General features: G+C 38.0%; 1 protein-coding gene across 1 annotated transcript in view; it reads left to right on the forward strand.

The window, feature by feature from the left end:
* The window catches only part of ROR2 (receptor tyrosine kinase like orphan receptor 2), a 162,837-nt gene that overhangs the window by 101,454 nt on the left and 41,971 nt on the right, over positions 1–19,412 (forward strand). The window contains exons 2-4 of the mRNA XM_051643403.1: positions 6,509–6,586; positions 16,796–17,083; positions 18,114–18,144. Of these exons, the coding sequence (XP_051499363.1) occupies positions 6,509–6,586; positions 16,796–17,083; positions 18,114–18,144 (397 nt within the window). The remainder of the gene's footprint in view (positions 1–6,508; positions 6,587–16,795; positions 17,084–18,113; positions 18,145–19,412) is intronic.

A 19,412-nucleotide genomic window follows, 5' to 3' on the forward strand; every position in this document is an offset into this window, starting at 1 on the left:
TCAATCATGTAATAATGCCATGGATAATTATTATGTTGCTTGGTGTTCTCTGAGCTACTGCAGGTGTGTACAGCCTCTGTTGGTTCTATTTAAACTGAGTTTTTACAGTTGAGGTGGTGAAGAGCTTTGGAATGTGCCCAGATTTTTTTTTTTTAATTATTTTTTTTTTGCATAATGAATTACCAACAGGGACCATTGGTTATGAAATCCAGAATGACTTCTGTTTTTTTTCATGGTTCAAGGCTTTCATGTGCACCTTGGTGTAGTGACTTGGACTGCTCAATATACAATTGTACAGAAAAGCTATGTTTGTGATAGCTAGTAGACTTAGGTCCATTGTTGCTAAATTAGAAATTGCACTGAAATGTGTTTTTGGTTTAAAAAACCGTATGTATTTTACCACTGTAAATGCTGTGGAGTTAATTCTTATTTATTAAACATTTAGAACAGTTTTACTGGCATAATTGCACCTTAATTTGTTTCCAAATGGTACTTTGATTTGTGCATTTCTTTCTAAGAACAAACCTACCAGTCTGCAGGGACTGTAAGATTTCTCTGCCTCAGTGTCCAGGATTAAGTCTGAAGTCTGGAATCCATGACTAGTTGAAAGTGGCATAAATCACCACAGTCATCAAGAACTTCCCTCATGCCCTTTCTCTGCCCCAGCTTCTTGCTTCCATGTTTCTCCCTTCCTTGTGCTGAGTCAAACACTCATCCAGCTGCACTCAGAACCACATCAGTGAGCGAGCCTTTCCCTCCTGGCCTCTGGGCAACTGAGGTACAACAGATGAAGGCTTATTTACTGCAGACATGATATTTGGGTGCCCACATTCTTTTGAAAATCCTGGTAGACACCTGTCTGCATCTTTTGGCATCAAATACTTTTAGCAATCAAGTCTAAAGTTACTTGATCAGGACTTTCCAGGAGATCCTAATAAATGAAAATGGCCTTCATACTGTCTGGATTCCTATTTAGTGATCTCCACCGTGTTGTAAAATAAGAGAAGGTGGACTTTATTGTAAATTTATAAAAAAAGTGATTTGGCTCTAAATTAAAGGAAGAATTTGTAATCAGAATGTTATAATTGTCAGAACATGGTTGTGTGCTGAAAATGGTGACTTTAAGTCAGTACCTTCTTTTGCACAGGTGTCATTTGTTTTACCACAGTATTGCAACAGCTGTTAATAAAGATTTCTCTGAGAATGAAATATTAATAAATTGTTAGTTTGTCTCACTAACATTTCCAGACTCTAATTTTAAGAAAAAAATATGTTTCAGGAGGAATAATCTTAAGTTATTTAATAGCTCAATGATGAGGGCTATAAAACAAGAGGGTAGAGATTGACAGAGCAATTGAAAATGCGGGTCTGTGGTTAGTGTAAAATATGCATTCAGAGTATGAGGCATTAAAAAAAAATCAAAGTATTAATTGAAATATGTGTTTGAATCCTGGTAATAACATTTTAAATTACGTATCTGATTTTGTTCTTTTCACACTGACTTCATAGTATTTTGTGAGTCTCCTGGATGATGACTAAGATAAACTGCATCTTCAGTATACTTTTTTCTGATTTGGAGGTTCATTACAGCTCTATGTGGAAATCAAGAAACATTCCTTCTCTGTGGTTTTGTGCTGATGGCCAGCTGATTTATCTTATTGTGTTTTACAGTGGTTTGATGGTAGGTTAATAAGGATTGTTTTATTAAATGAGGAAGTCCCTTCAGGAACCTTGTGAAATTTTTGAAGCAGTTTTTTCATCATGCACTTGACTACGAGTTTTTCAGAACAGAAAACTAGTCTTTCTTGGATCAGTCTGTGAACACAAACATTCACAGTAACAGAGATTAATACAATGTGCAGATTCCCTCTTTATGCATTTAATTGACAAAAGGATGTCAAAGCATAGAATTTTGAGTATCTATTAAGAAGTGTTTGAGAAATGAGGTCTCACTGTGCTGAATGAACATTATTTAACATTTGTGTTTGTTCGAAATTTTGTTTTAAATAAATGATAAATTTTCTGTCCAAATCAAAAAATGGAGAATTTTTCATTGCTGCAGATCTTAAACCTCAGATCTGCTTTTGTACATTTCAATATATCTATTAGGTAAAACAGAAAAAAAATGTACAGAGGGGAAAATTCACACTCATGGAACAAGATACTTGTTTCAATAAGGAATGCTTATAAACTGTGGGAATTCATTCTGTATAACTCAACCCTAGCCCTTGTAAAAGATTTCTTGCCTATGTTTTCTAGAAGATTTCTGAAGGTTCTGTGAAATGCAGGCTGGTATTGGTTTTACCTCAGATATACATATCTAATGTTATTTTGACACTATAAAGGAGCAGGCTTAGAAAAGCTTACTCCCTTTCTAATGGTCTCCTAGTGAAAGCTTTTTATTACTATGAATTTGGCTAAAAGTAATTTTAAAGAATTCTAGAGCGCTAAATAATAAAATTAAATGAAATACTTAACATACTATCTTGTGAATAGTATGCTTTGCAAGATGATAGCAATCTAAGAAGTGCCTATTTTTCAGAATTGACAGTTGTCCAATTAGAGCAACTGCAACAAAAAGTTGCATGTTATTTCTTCCACCTTCAGATATTTTTAAGGGAGGCTGCAGCCGTTAAGCCATATGTACTGTGGAGATGCTAATCTGCCATCACTATGAAAGGGGTACACTGATTTTATGGTACAAACTGCATCTTTTGTAGACTGTTCACTACCCTTTACAGGTCTGCCAAGCCCACTCTGCAATTGGTTGCCAGGGACTGCAGATGTTAGAAAAGAGAAATTTCAATGAAAGGCCCTGATTCAGCAGCCCAAGCAGCCTGCCTCCCCCAGCCAGAGTAATCAGATTGGCAGCTGAATCAAAGTGTACAGTGAAGCCTTTGTTTGGGAGCTCCAGAGGTTAGTAATTGACAGAAGGGCAACAAAGATTCATGAAGAAAAGAACAGAATATTAGAGGGTATTAGGCTGAGGGGAGAGGGTTTAGGAGTTTTATATTATTAGAAGAAAGTCGGAACCTGAGCCACAGGTTATAGCCATAGGAAGCAAAGATTGCATATTGCTGTTTAAGTCTGAAAATATTTTCAGCTCCAGAAAAAAAGTTTATTGGTGAGTGGAAGGAATGGCTGGAAAAAATCTGCAGTTTCCCTTATTGTAGCTATGTGCAATTGCTAGCTTTGAAGGATTTATTTGCAAGCTTTCAGATTAAACATACAGTGGTAGAGGGATTGGTTCTTAAGAAAGATATTAAGATGTCCGATTTCACCCTGGGACAAGAAGCATTAGCTGTTATCTGTGCAGTATCATATGCAATAGATACTCGTCTAATCTACCATCCTTGAGAATTTCATTTACTGAAACCTGTGTGTTTTGAAGAATGTTAGCTCTCAGTGTATGCCAAATCTCCTTCAGACTAAGCATGTGTAGTAGTCATTCATTTATTCTTTTTGTTGGTCATGTTTTGTGGACTGTCCTTATGGAACCAGCTGTAGTTTTTCAGTTTGACCCACAGTATCTTGAATTGCAATACAAAAAACTGGAGAAAGAACTCCAGGGCTTTATTAGTGCTGAGTAGACTAGAAGGATTACTACTATTTATGTGTCCCAGTATGATGTTTGTTTTCAATAAGTTGAGGTTGTTTACTTACATTCAGTTCTAATCCATGTAAGCCATTTAAATGTTGACTTCTATATTGGTTATTATGCATCTCCTCCTTATTTTGAATGCATAAAAATAATGTTCCATTATTTTTCCTGGAATTAAACAGGTGGGTCTATAGTTTCTGTCCTAAAATCATGTTGAAGTGACACATCTGCTTTGTATTCATGATTTGTAAAGTATACAAATGATTTTCTATTTTAGTTTTGCTTAGTTATGGAGACTATGGTCTGCAAATTGTTCTCTGGTAAAGCACATCTGGAGTTTTTTTCCTAGACATATCAAGCACATAAACATATCAAGCACAAGAGTGAATCACACAAAGCTATTATTGAAACATTTTCATATTAGCAAATGTTTTTGTTTCTTTGCATCTTTGCTTTGAAAAGCTTAATTAAGAGATACGGATTTGGGAAGAAAGGAAGAGAGAGGAAGAAATTTCTGTGCTCATTTATCTGAACATCCAAAGCTTTTTTGCTTTTGTGAATCCCAGTAAATGACTGAAGAAACTGAATAAACTATTTTAAATTTGAACCCTGGTATTGAAGCAGAAGTGCCACTCAGACTTTGGGCATTTTGCAGTCTGGAGGTCTGAGTGTTAAGCAACCAAATGTCCCTAAGAATGGACTTCTACAAATAATGTTTCAACCTATGGATAATGGTGGATTATTATCAATGGAGCAAGCCAACCGCTTGCACTTGTGGAACAAAATAACTCTTCTTTTCCTACCCTTCTTTTTACTCCAATGTCTCATCTTGCGGTCAGTGCAATGTCACCTAATTTGCTGATGACAGCAAAACAGCAAATGTAGTGAGGTCAACACGCTGGAGGGAAGGGATGCCATCCAGAGGGACCTTGACAAGCTTGAGAGGTGCGCTAGTGCAGAGTGTGTGAAGTTCAACAAAGTCAAGTGCAAGGTTCTGCACCTGGGCCAGGGCAATCCCATACATAAACACAGCTTGGGTGGAGAATGGATCAATAACAGTCTGGAGGAGAAGGACTTGGGAGTGATGGTGGACGAGAAGCTCAACATGAGCCAGCAACGTGCACTTGCAGCCCAGAAAACCAACTGTGTCGTGGGCTGCATCAAAAGAAGCGTGGTCAGCAGGTCAAGGAAGGTGATTCTGCCCCTCTGCTCTTGTGAGACCCCAGCTAGAGTACTGTGTCCAGTTCTAGAGCCTCCAAGATAAGAAGGACATGGAGCTGTTGAACCGAATTCAGAGGAGGAGCACAAAGAGGATCAGAAGGCTGGAGCACCTCTCCTACAAAGACAGGCTGAGAGATTTGGGCTTGTTAAGCCTGGAGAACAGAAGGCTTTGGGAAGACCTTAAAAATGGTCTTCCAGTACGTGTAGGGGGCTATCATCCCAGATGATGAGTGTCATTTCTGTTGGGCAGTGCTGAAAATGGCAGATTACATCTCCCCAAGCCTTAATTGTTCAAATTTGAAAGAGAGTATCTTACCAGGTATACAGCATTGTCTTCAGCATCACTCTAATTTCAGTGTCTGGGAATGAGCGCACAACTGAAGTCAAATCATTATTGCTGCCAGGCTAGAAAGCTTAAGCAGTGAGAGATCAAGAGAGAGATGGAGTAGTGATAAGGTGGCAGTACTGTGACAAGTTCTGTGACTCAGACACAGCCTGAGGTAGAGGATGTGTGTTTAATTTCTGTGTTTAAAATTTTCTGTTCTCAAATAATGAGTAAAAGCATAAAGGAAAAATAAAAAATAATGACAGTTCTGATTCTCTTCTTCCGTAATGTGGTAGAAAATAGGGATGTGATTATTACCTTTCATTGCTGTTAAACTACAGAGAGTTGTTGTAGGGTTTAGTCTGAAGGAAAGGGAGATGACAAAAGGAAGAGTCAGAACCTTTTCCCTGCTTTCATTTTATCCAAAATATTATCAGGTATACCCCTTACAAATCTACAACAAAAAAGCCGTATCTTTTATTATAGATCCTGATGAACTTAGATTTGTGTGCTCTTTTGGTGATATGCTGAGATGGTAAGGAATTTTGGTGACTGAATGTAAATTAGAAAATACAAAAAATATAGGGGATATAATTTGAGAAGTTGTTTTAGTGAAAGTGTCCCTATAGCTTGATCTGATTTAAAAGTTCAACTCTGTTCCTCACAGCATCGTATTTCCAAAAGGGAGATTAGGCAGGTGAATCCCTGTTTTATATAGTGGTCATGATTTTTTAAGACCTGTGAAAGCAGAGGAGCATGGAATTATTGTCCACTCCCTACAGCAGCTGTTGCCTAAACATTGTTTCTAGCTTGTTGTAATGTGTTAAACACAAATAACGAGTGCACACAGAAAGATGTCTCTCTGTTTCATCACCCTTTCGGATATTTGGCAAATGGTTATTGTATTTTCATTTCTGGGAGATATTCTCCAGGGATGTGGCTGAGAACAGGCTAAGAAAGTCAGCAGAGGTAATGAATTTGACATCCAGAAATAGAATCTGAATTACTGTAATGTAACTTGAAAAGCAAACTTTTCAACTGCCATTTTGTAACAGATTGTTAATAAACCTCAAGTATTTGCTGGTTCATCACTGTGTGAATTTTACTCTGGTAAGAACTGAAAAGTAGTTTTTAATGCTGTTAGTATTTGCCAAGCACAAGGTCAGTTCACAGGGTAAATGGTTGTAAAGTTTTCTAATCTGCAAAGGATAAATCCTGACCTTGTTAGTAGGTGTTTCCTGTCTGCTACTCTGGAACCAGGATCTGGACTGAACGAGTTTACTGAACTCACTGTTGTAACACTATTTAAGAGAAAGATTAACTCAGAACCTCAATTCAACATTTATTTTCATTTCCCCTAGGTGAAATGGAAATTCCAGATTCAAATGACCCCTTAGGTCATGCAGATGGACTTGAGAGACCAATTCCAACACCTAAAGGTAAAATTAATTGTAGTTACTTTTTATTTGCTCCACCGAAATATAAGCATACTTTAGAAAGGACCAGAAAAATCCTGTTATTATATGTTTATTTGATTTACTTGTAAATAAAAGTCAATAGGAAAGGCAGCCTTGTGTGACTTAATAGTTCTGATTCTAAGAGATAGCAAAGTTACAGGACTATACAAAAAGTAATTTTAAAGCATGTTCAGTACCCCCCACACTGAGGGATTAAGTGTTTCACCCAGCCACAGTGGGCTATTATTATCTCCCTATCATATTTTCTGTCATGTTGGTGCCATGAAAATGATTTAATTTTGTACAACGCCACACTTGGTATCAATAAGTACATCTTAAGTCTTAGTATCTAAATATCTTTGGTTTGAGATAATTAAGTCTAGCCCCTGGCAACACAGTAATACTTACTTTTTAAGTAGTTCTGAATATTAGTCATTAAAAAAACCCAACATAACAAAACAGATTGTAATGGCAGAGTTTTTAGTAACTTTTTTATCATATGTTCTTATAATACTTTATCACTTGAACTCGGGATTCAAAGGCAGCTTTGGGATCTGAAAATGCATATATTTATTGCAAACTGTAATTCCAATTATAATGTGGTGCAGCTTCCCAAAGCAAGACCTTTTCAGTGTTCTAACTGAAGAAACGTTTTTTTCTCACTTGTAGTACAGGTTCTTTTCCTTGTATTGATGCACTGCTGAAGTAAAGTCAACCTCTGTGCTTAGAAAAAATCTCCAGATAATCTTGATAGCATGAAGAGCTCAGCCTGATTTCTGCCTAATTATTAGTGTTCTCAACAAGATGAGCACATGAAGCTTATGAAGCTCTGAGGTGGTGGTCAGGTGTTCTTCTTGGAGCTTATCTTTCAGAGGAACATAAATTTTGAGAGTACCTTGGAATATAGTCTCTGTTCTCATAGATACCCAATGTAATGTAATCCTTAATGTGCTTCACCTGGAATGCTAGTTAGATTTCTTAACTTGACGAGATTCATTAGAAGCTTTTTTTCAGAATCTTCCACTAATTTTCATCCTTAGTTGGATAAAAGCAGATGTGTTTTTGTTTGCAAGTCTTTACCAGATTCTTATTGATCCTGAGTGTGGGACTGTCTCCCTCTTATTTGGGAGGAAGACTTGATGTGTTCCTTAGCCCTTTCCCTCTTCCTGAAGCTCTGAAATGGTTTTAGAAAATTCAACTCTGTCCTCCATTATGGGAATAAATTTCAGCAACAGTCATTCCTGCCGGCAGCACTGTGTGCTACAGTTGTTTTATCCACTCTGCACTCACATACATACCTGTCATTTTCGATGGGAAGAGGTCCATGTTTAATTTTTAACTGCATCTGACAGCCTTGTTTACTTGTCAATTACTAAACTTTTTTGTTATTTCTGAGCTTTTAAGACATAAAATAAAATGTTTTTTCATGTGACATTATTTGGTTAAATTCTTGCTGAGAAAGAAGTTGCAGTTATTTCCTTTTTTTGCAGGGCCACAGGCAATACCTGTCTAAGGAAGTGATTAATCACATCTGAAACATTTCTGCATCATAAGGAGTTTGTATTTCCTCCAAGGAAAAAAAAAATAAATAAAAAAATAATAAAAAAAATAGAGGCCCTTGTTCTTGTAGGGCTCATTGGTATTAGGATCGGCTGTTAGTTTCCAGCATGTCTGTTCTGGAAATGGCCTCATTTTGCTCCCATTTTATTTTTGTAGCTAAAAATTTCTCCAAATAAGCAAAAATCCCTTTCTTGGCTTTTTTTTTTTTTTTTAGTTTTGGTTTGGTTTGGTTGGTTTGTTTGTTGGTTTGGTTTGGTTTATTTTCTTTCTTTGGTTGAAATGTTAACCCTTGTGTTTTTGTGTGATGACGAGGTAGCAGGGTTTTTTTTTAAAAACTCATTGGACAATTCTACTTCACAGTTTGTGCATACCCTTGAGACCATCAGAAAGAGTCAGTTTCTTCCATCACACCAACCTGCTTTTCTTCCTTGAGAAAGGTTTAGTTATTCTGATTTGTTTATGACCTCTTATTTTTCTTCTGATTGTAGAATGGACACAAAAGAGGAATGAAAATAACAGTAAATAGGCTTTAATAATGCCCCATGTTAAAGCCGCTTTAGAACTACTAAGTGTATAGGTCACTGTCTTCTGTAAATCATCCCAAAGTCCTGAAAAATGGTTCTGTCTCCAAAGAAGTAACAGGTTAAGCAAGGTAATAATAATAGGCACTTTTAAAAAGCTGGTAGGCCCTCCTTGCAAGAGAAGCTAGCATTCAGATAGTTGGTTGTACGGACCATGACTCAGATAAGGCTTTGAGGAGTATTTGTCTTTCTCTGGTTCTTTTAAGTGAGCACCCGAACCACCAGAAAAACACTTCATCTGAACAACGTTTTACTGAAAACCAGAGCAAAACAATGAGCATTTGCTGTGGAAGATCTTATGTCTGGTTTGAACACAAATCTCGTCGTAGCCCAGCGACTCTTAGCAAAGATGATCCTTTCCCCAGTCTCTGTATCAATCGAGTGTCTCCCAGTGGCTTTCTGCTTTGCAACAAACACTAACAAGCTCTCTCTGGTTCCTAAAAAGTCTCTTTGCCTTGCTCAAGAGATAAAAGTATGTTAGCTCCATCCTCCTCTCTGGAAATACCCAGGCTCACTGCCTGCTGAGTCTTGCTCTGCTTTATGTCAGCCTTCCTTTACTCCGCCAGCTCTTCCTGTCAGGGATCCTGGGGAAGTAGCAAAGTTCCCTCTCTCTCACTGCAGTATAGGATCAGCCAGGACAATGTCAACAGGGAGTTTCCCTTTCTGAAGCCCAGAGCAGAAAAATAATGTATCTGTTAACCACAAATAAATGCAAGAGTTGTGGCACAAGCTGAAAACAGTCCTCATCATGGACTGGGCTCACTGCTTTTACATTTTAATGCTCTTAAAATAAGCTTGGGGAAGGTATTAAAGGATAAAACATGAGCCCTTAATGCATAGTTGAGATGCCAGTGAAATCTTACATCATAATATCTGGTGGAACTGTTAGAGCAATACAATATGATAATTAAATAATGCATGGGCAAGGGCAGCCTGCAATAGCTGAGACACTGATTGAACTGGGTTACTCCAGGAGAAATGATGACCTTAACTGGTTTCTGCACAAGTTTTTCTGGGAACTTATTCTGGTTCAGGAGGTACGTATATGATTGTGGTGGCTGGTTGGTTTTATTTGATATAAGGTAATCTGTCAGGAATAATTCATATATATTCTAAAAGTGGTGGCTTTTTATCTATGTTACTGATGACCCAAAGAAAGGTGAACATCCTAGCTGCACTGTTGTGACCCCAAATATCTGCTCCTACATGGGCAGTAGCCTAGGACAGGTAGTATCTGCCCCTTCACAGTCTCATCTGGGAGCTCAGACAACAAGAAATACATTCCTCCCCTTGGAATTTGGTTCCCAGGCTAGGAAAGATCTTCAGTCCTTCAAGGATGAGAGAATACTACTTGAAAATAGGTTTTCTTCTCCTAATACAAGAGCTTAAGCCCACTGATTTCACAGTAGAAGAAGATGTGCATATTGTGGCAATATTTCAATGCTAATTGAAATTGGTTATAAATGGTTCCGAAGTACTTTTGAAGTGCATGTGATCCAAATCACTTTATTTCACATGCTTGTGGCTGCATTTTCATAAACTGAGGACACAAATAATATGGAAGAAGGGTTGCAAATTATGGGATTAAATTAGGCTGTAAAGGTATCCATTTATCTGGAAACATTTTGTAGTAGTATATAACAGTGTAGTTTCCTTAACTACTCCTGTGAGTTTTGGGAGAGCTGCCAACATCTCTTCCATTTGCAAACCTGGCTTCAGTATGTTGTAGATCACTGATCCTCATGTTATAATTAAATAAATCAGAGGCCTGAAGAACTGAAAATATTGCTTTGTATTTAAGATATTGGTCAGTACAAGAAATCATGAGCTTTAGACTCCTCTCTCCCATCCTTATTAGGATGGTGTTTCCCAGTGTATTTTCAGTCCTGGTTTACTTGTGAAAAGATTCCCTTTGTTGGACTCCCACTACTTGCTAACATGTGATGGTGTGATCCATGTCCCGTTTGGGATCAATGGTATCTTCCTCAAGTCTTTACTAGTTATTAATCAGTCATTGCATAAGCTAAAGTTTCCTAGATGAATATTTGTGTCATATAGGAAATTATGAATTTGCCTCTAATGGAAATATCATTAGATTGATTGCTTAAAATGGTTTCCCAAAAAATCTTCTGACTGTGTTTAAGGTTATATTATGTTTAAAACATCATTACAGAGGCTTGTCATTTGAAATAACTGCTGTGAGAGATACCATGGTTTTGTACTTCTACCACAAAAAAATGAACAAAGAGTTCTTTGAAAACAAATGAAAAATGTTGGGGAGGAACAAAGACAGAAAAAGCAGGGGACTGAGTGGAAAAAACCCCACACTGCTTTTTAAACAAATAATAATATTAATATTTTTAGTTGTCTTCAATATTGGAAAATTGTATGTTATTAATCTGAAAATGCTCTTAAGTTGTATGCAGTTATGCAGACAAAAATATTTGTTTTGTTTGTTTTGCTTTTGTTTTTGTTGTTTTGGGGTTTTTTTTAAGAGCTAATTTTTACTTTTGAGTATCTAAACCAAACACTGCTTGGAGTTCTGATGTGTTCTGTAATACTGAACAGATGGGTTTATGGGCTTTTCCTTTCTTTTTCTCAGAAATTGGACATTCAGTGCTTACTTCCCTTGGGCAATGCAGAAATAAAGGGGAATTCACTGTCCCACAAAAATGGATTATTATCTCATCAGATATCCTAGTTTTCTCTGGAACACAGAAAAATGTGAAATTAAGTGTAGTAGCATACATATTACCACTTAGTCAATGTGTGACTTTGGAAAGTCACTTAAGCTCCCCTTGCTTTATTTTCTGCTTTTGGAGAATAAGGTTGATATCTTCCCGTCTCATGAGACTTCAATATTCATAAACTATTTAGAAGTCCTAAAACAAGAATAGTTGCAAATGTTATTAATTGGTATTCATGGAGGCAATCATGAAGCTGGTTTGAAAATTATGAACACACAATTATTTTAAAATAATATGAGGAAAAATGAGTAATAACTAAAAATTAATAAACACCAAAACTCAAATTGAAAACAGCTAAGCCATAATTAACTTGAGCTAAAGTAACTAAAGAGATTTAATTTTTTTTTTATAACAAACTTCAAAATCACAGCTAAGATCTTAAAACAGCAGAAGGAGGGCAATCATTTCTGTATTGTGTTTATGCCAAGCATAGCACATATGGTTTGAGCCAATAACTTGGACATCCAAGTGCTAGGATAATATGAATAAAACTATGAAAAATAATATCCACACGAGCTTTTGGTGATAGCTGCACTTCTTATGTTTTTGGCTTAGTATCTATTCTTGTGCATATGTTGACAATGATTTGACACATGCAAGAAAAGTTTATTTTTATATTCTTGCCAAAACATGAAAAATAGACCTGTCATCTTAATTTTGATTTGCTGTGGAATTCTGTGTGATATATCTCATTTCCTCCATTTTAAAATAAGAAATATTGGCAACTTAACAAAGGCATTTAAAAATATGAAAGTTTTGCCAGAATCCGTCAGTCATTTCCCTATGCTACTTTGTTCAAAGGGTACATAAAGTATGATAGTATAATGTAAGATACAGATTGAATTGCATTGTCCTCTCGTAGCTTCTTGATGGAACAGTTCGTACTCTGTTCAAACAAAAGAAATGCTAATATTAGTTGTACACTATGTTAGAAACAATAATAAAAGAAACATTTATTTTAGAGTCTTTACTTACAGCAAATGCAGAAATATCTACCAGAAAACTTTCCCTTTGAAGTACTTTAAGCCAAGCCATATATCACTGAAGGCAAAGGAAGCATTTTCCTTCATTTCAATGACCCATGGAACTAAGCCAAAGTACAGAAAGTAGTATATAACAATAGTATTTGTGTAACACTAAAAATTGCAGGTGGCCAAGAGAACCAATGGCATTCTGGCCTGTATTAGAAATAGTGTGACCAGCAGAAGTAGAGAGGTGATCAGGATAAATGATGGAGGGGCTTAGCCAGCTCCCCTGCCAGCTCCCTCAGCACTCTCAGGTGGATCCCATCAGGTCCTGTAGAACTGTGTGTGTCCAGGTGCAGAAGCAGACAATTAACTGCTTCCACCTGAATTATGGGAGATGGTTCTGTTCTCTGTCTTTATCTTCCAGCTCAGGAGGCTGAATGCCCTTGGGGTAGCTGGTCTGACTATTAAAGATGGAAACAAAGAAGGCATTAACTATTTCAGCCTTTTTCTCATCCTTGGTTGCAATGTTCCCACCTGCAACCAGTAAGGGATGGAGATCCTTCCCCGCCCGCCCCCCCCCCCCCCCCGCCTTTTTTTTTTTTTTACTGTTGATGCATTTATAAAAGCTTTGTTTGCTGTCCCTTATGTCACTGGCCAAGCTGATCTCCAGATGGGCTTTTGTCTTCCTGATTTTCACTCTGTATGACCTAATGAGATCTCTGTACTCCTGTTTAGTTGCCTGTCCCTTCTTCTAAAGGTTGTAAACACTTCTTTTTTCCCCAAGTCCCAGCAAAAGCTCCCTGTTCAGCCAGGCTGGCTGCCTTCCCCACCTTTTGATCTTGTGACATGGGACAGCCTGATCTTGAGCCTTAAAGATTTCCTTCTTGAAGAGCATCCAGCCTTCCTGGATGCCTTTGCTCTTCAGGACTGTTTTCCAAGGGACTTTCTCACCCTGTGTCCTGAACAGGCCAAAGTCTGCCCTCTGGAAGTTCAAGGTCGAGGTTTTTCCAACCCCCCTCCTTACATCTCTAAGAATTGAAAACTTCACCATTTTTTGATTGCTAAGGCCAAGACAGCCTCTGACTACCACATCTCCCACTAGTCCTTCTCTGTTTGTGAACAGAAGGTCCAATGAAGCACCTCCCCAGGTAGGCTTGCTTACCAGTTGTGTCAATTTCACGGTTTGACTCAGGATTGGCAATTAAACCAGGGACAATAATGCTCTCGATCCCTTCCCCCAGGTAGAGAAAGGACAGAGATGATAAAGAGAGAGAGACTTTCTGAATTGAAAACTAAACTGGACAGCTTTAATTAAACACTAATGATAAAATTAAAAATGTACAATTACATACAAATGTGTTCAGGAATGTGCAAACCCCTGTTGCCTCCCTCCACTCCCAGCAACTCCCACGGCGTCTCCTGAGCTGTGAGCCATTCTGAAATGTCCCAGAGCTGCTGGAGAGAATGGCAGAGCAGGCAGGAGCTGAGGGGAGAGTGATGAGGAGTGCACAGCCTAGGGATCAATGCTAGGTAAAAGGGAATTCTCTAATGGAAAAAAAAAAAAATCAGTAAAAATAAAATTGGCTTCATCGTGTCTCAGGCCAGGACAGTCAGGAAGTTATCATCCACACACTCAAGGAACCTCCTAATGTGTCTGCTGTGTTTTATTTCCAGCAGACATCTGGAGTTGAAATCCCCAACTAGAACAAGGGCTGGCTATGGTGAGACTTCAGATAGCTGCTTATAGAATACTTAATCTGCCTCCTCATCCTGGTTGGGTGGTCTATAACATACTACCAACAGAATACCTGCCTTATTCGCCTTCCACTTCATCTGTACCCATAAACACTCAACTTTATCATCACTATAATCAAGCTCCATATAATCAAAACACTACCTAATGAATCACCACATCACCGCCTCTCCTTCATTGCCTATCCCTTCTGACAAGCTTATAGCCATTCATTGCAGCATTCCAGTCATGACAGTCATCCCACCATGATGGCAACTACCTCATAGCTGTCCTGCTGGCTTCCAGCTCCTTCTGGATGCACTTGAGCTGGGCTATCGATTTCAGGCCCATCCTCAGCACTTCAACCATAGGCTCATCTCTGGACCTGGTTTTATCCCCGTTCCCCTCTTAGTCTGGTTTAAAGGCCTGCTAACTCATGCCCTAATACCCTTTTCCCCATGTGAGATAGGGTTTTCCCATCCATTGCAAACATGTACGGTGTCCTGTAAATCAAACCATAGTCAAAAAACCCAGAGTCCTACTGGTAGCACCAGGTTTGGAGCCATTGATCTGTTTGGTATTCTTGTTTACCCATTTAGTGTTCCCTGGAACTGGAGGGATAGAGGAGAACACAACTTGTGTTTTTCCTCATAGGGCAGGTTCTCCAGCCTTTTGGTATCTTTGTGGCCCTCTTTTGGACATTTTTCAGTCTTTCTGTGTCAGTTTTTTAATTTTGAAGACTGGAGATAGACACAGTACTGCAGGCGTGGCCTGACTAATACTGAGTGTACTGGGTTGATTGCATCTCTGTCTCTGCTAGCAATGCCCCTATGAGCACAGCCCAGGATGTTACCATAACAGCATTCTGCTTATGCTTTTGAGCTTGCTGTCCACTGGGACCCACAACTCCCTCACAGCAAGGCTGCTTGTCAGCCACACAGATTCTGGCCTGTACTGTACTCTTTGGTTATTTTGACCCAGGTGCACAACTTTGAACACATTAATCTCCACACAGTTTTTGCTTGCCCCCTCTTTCAGCCTGCCCAGGTCTCTCTCTAAGGTGACTCTCCCTTCTGCCCACTTCACCACCCAGTTTAGTCTCATCAGCAAACTTGGTGAGGATGTTTTCAATCTCATCTTCCAAGATATTTGTGAAGATGTTGAACATTGTGGGGCCTGGTATTGATCTCTGGAGGATGCCACTTGTGACATATTATTCATTAAAGCAGGATTACTTTTGAAAGGTCAGTGGCAGAGAACAATGTAATATTCAGTTTTTCAGCAAAATCTGTCTTTGAAAACTCATATTCTGAAGTTTATACTGCTCCTCTCTCCATTGCTATACCTAGCCATTACAGAGGAAGTGATTTTCATGGTCATGTCAAACATAAATTGAAGCAGAGCATCAATTTTCTTGAAGTATTTCAGCAATTAGACTGTGGAAGTTGACCATTGCATTATTGGTGTTAGATTCCTGCACAGTAATACACTAATTCCTAATTAAAAAACTGCAAGATCATTCAACTTACAGGAAAAGGAACATGGGAAAATCCATCAATGTTATTTGATATTTGGATCCAGCTGAAATAAAAATGTAATCTATAAATTCACCAAAACAAACATATGAGCAGGACAGCTTGATATTTTTTGTCTTCTTTTGCCAATCACAGTCATTATCTCAGTGGGTTTATGCACTTTCAACATGTGTCAGTTGCTGCACTCTTAACACCAAATTAAATTTTAAAATAATAACCTACAGAATTATTTTTTTTCAGTGTTCTTACATCAATATTTATTTTTTTTAATTACTTGAGATCACCCATACAGCATACGTGCTTCTTGACAAGCCTTCTGCTTTCAACAAACCACAAAATAGTTCTTTTAGTTTCCATTTATAAAACTAAATCCATGTACTCAATATCCATACAGACCTTTATTTGTCCAACTTAGCACTATTTTAGGACTTCATGTAAAAAATGGCAGCCTATCAATTTTAAAGTGCCCTCTGTATGACAGATTGCTTCCACAATAGAAACATTCTTTCTTTAAATTGAGTGTGAGGTTTACCATTTGAGATCTAGCAAGATAAGCCTATTCAAATAAAGCTCATCTGAAGAGTTTCTTAATATCTAAAAATAACTTTTACAATTTTATTTATGAGTTATATTCTCAGATAAATGATGATGTAAGAAGATTAAGTGGCAAAATTATAATTATATTCTAATATGTTTGCAAATGGGATTACTCTTTTATGGAATGAGGGTGTATTTTTCTGGTACAGCACTTTTTCCCAAAAGATGTAGAAACTAATCAGTAAAAGTCATTATTGCTTCAGAATGCAAGTCCACAAAGGGATTTATGATTGTGATGGCATTAATTCATGCTTGCATCTGCATACCTACCTGCAGACGAACATGCAGTCAATCATGAAAGACAAATTGGAGTGTGATGCAATACTGCCCCTAGGACAGTGTTTTTTGAATTATATGCTTAAAAGAAAACTGAAACTGTTTCAAAGATCCCCTCTTAAAAATGTGCCTTTGGGCAGTCTTTTATTGCAACACAAATTAAGTTTGATCTTTTCTGATGTTTTACCCTCTTAGGTTACTTCCTGACCTTTTTGGAACCAGTAAACAATATCACAGTAGTACAGGGTCAGACAGCAATCCTCCACTGCAAAGTAGCAGGAAATCCACCTCCAAATGTCAGATGGCTAAAAAATGATGCTCCTGTGGTTCAGGAGCCAAGACGGATCATCATCAGGAAAACAGATTATGGTTCGCGTCTGAGAATTCAGGATCTGGATACTACAGACACAGGATACTATCAGTGTGTGGCTTCAAATGGAATGAAGACGATAACTGCAACTGGAGTGTTGTTTGTAAGACTCGGTGAGTTCCTGGCTTTTATAATTACTCAGACTGCTTTGTAGACTCAGTATTAGTTTTTACAATAGCATGATGAGAAGTGAATTAGATGTTTTAAGAAGAATTCTTAACATGAAAGGAAATAAATAAAGCCACTGCCCTGGAGCCTCTCCCCCAGTGCAGAACTTACTGGTTGAGCTTGACACCAGTTTACTGGCAGTAAAAGAAAGTAATTCAGATGGAAAGGTCTGTAAATACATAGTGAAGAAAAAAATACAAAGAAGTGCCAGTCTAAAGTATGAAAAGTTGACATTTCATTGCCTGAAGTTTTCGCTGCACTGCTGAACTCTGTAAAAGAAACTGAAGAATAAGAAGTAGTTTTCTATCTGATGTTTATAGTGCTGGGCCCATCCTTGTGAAATATCCTGTTTCTACCACTGTGTGAAATTCAGCCCTTTGACAGCTGAAGATAGACCACACCTTTCAAAAAGTACTTATATTGCATTTTGGAGACTTAATCATCCAACCTGGAAGGCAAACATTGTGTTAGCTTGGTTCTGAAACAGAAGGGAAAAAAAAATAATCTAGAGACAATTTCCGAAAATTTCTTCTCATTTTATGATAAAAATAGTTAAATCCACAGTTTAGTTTCTAGTGATTAATTAAATTCTGGGTATTGTCTCCTGTTCCTGCTATGACAAAGGTTAAGAGCATGGCCTTGCCATAACGTAAACTCTGACAGTAAGGCTCAGGTGCAGCTTATTGAGAGGTAAGTGGTGTTTCAAGATAACACAGTGTCTTTTTAAAAGCCTGTGTTTTATAGTGGGAGATAATCCACTAAAATTGCTGCCTGAGCAGACGGAAAATGCATGCGATTTGGATTTTGTGGCTTTGAAAATAATATATAAACATGTGCAGGAACACAGAGGGTTTTGTTTGAATCAAGACAAACCTTCCATAAAGAGACATTTTCCTTTACATTGCTATTTATATTTTTATGCTGTTGTCTTTTAGTAAAACTTGCCAATAATGTTTGTTTGTTTTATGTTTTCAGGTCCAACAAACAGCCCAAATCACAATCTTCAGTAAGTAGTACTTCTTGGAATATTACTTAATGTACTTACACCAATTTTGTTCTGTAAGAATTTAGTTCATGAACTCAGTAAACACTGCCTGCAACCACAGTGTGCTTGTTAAAAATATCTAATTGGATCGAAAACTCACAGAAAATATGAAATTTTTCCAGACAGGGTAGTATTTTGTTACAGTGGGTTTTGGTTTGATTGAATTTTCTGGAGCAATTTCAGCTTGCTTATTTCATAGTTTAGACAAGCAAAATGCCACAAAGTCATGGTGTTTAAACAGTAATTGTTTACAGAGCAAGTATGGGCTGGAACAGTGGTTAAAAATGAGTGGGTAGAATGCTTAGGTTGCTGTCGTCATAAATTTACCTATGTATTGTTCTTAATTGAAAAGTCAGATAAAACAAGACTAGAATCCTGTCTTTGAGTAGCTAGGTAAAGACTCTGTTTGTTAGTGTAATTTTTACACTTGGTGGTGATTTTTTTTAACTGCCTGGGCTCACATGCTGAACCAGGATGAAAACAGATCAGTTGTGCTTCATGTTCATTTCTTTGTGTGTTAGTTTTTAATTATATGTTGCTTATTGTATAATTTCTTGAATTAGATTGTGCATTTGGTCAATTAATGGAGAGAGGAGTGAACTTTAAGGTCTTTTTATGTGGTAATGGCAGATATCAGTGTTAGTGGTGGACTAATTAAAACCAAGAGTAAAAGCAAATTTATTAAGATGCACAGATGCTTTTCAGAAGTACGTTACTGATCAGTGTTTTTGATTTCTGAAATCCCAATCTCTTGGGCCTAAGATGACAACAAAGAAACAGCACCATGGCTGATCACTCAGCTCCCCCTCCTCCACACACAGACAGACACTGGGATAGGGAGGACAAAGGCCAACTAGAAGCTCATGGGTCTAGACAAAGGACAAGGAGGGTTCTTCATCAGTTAAAGTCCCTGGCAAAACAGACTCAACTTGGGGAAAAAAAAATTTAATTTCACACTAATCAAACACACCCAGGACACAGACAACACAAAGAGCAAGGCTTGCATGTGTTACCCCACCCCTCCCTTCTTCCTGGGTCCAAATCACTTTGTTCCTGGTTTCTCTCCCTCCTTCCCCCCAGTGTCACAGGGGGACAGGGGATGGGGTTTAGAGTCAGTTCACAGGCTGGTGGTTCCTGCTGCTCCTTCCTCCTCAGGAAGAAGGATTCTTACAGTCCTTCCCTGCTTCCCCACGGGGTCCCTCCCATAGGAGAGAGTCCTCCACAAACCT

This window comes from Apus apus, chromosome Z (genome assembly GCF_020740795.1).
Source record: "Apus apus isolate bApuApu2 chromosome Z, bApuApu2.pri.cur, whole genome shotgun sequence".
NCBI lineage: Eukaryota > Metazoa > Chordata > Aves > Apodiformes > Apodidae > Apus > Apus apus.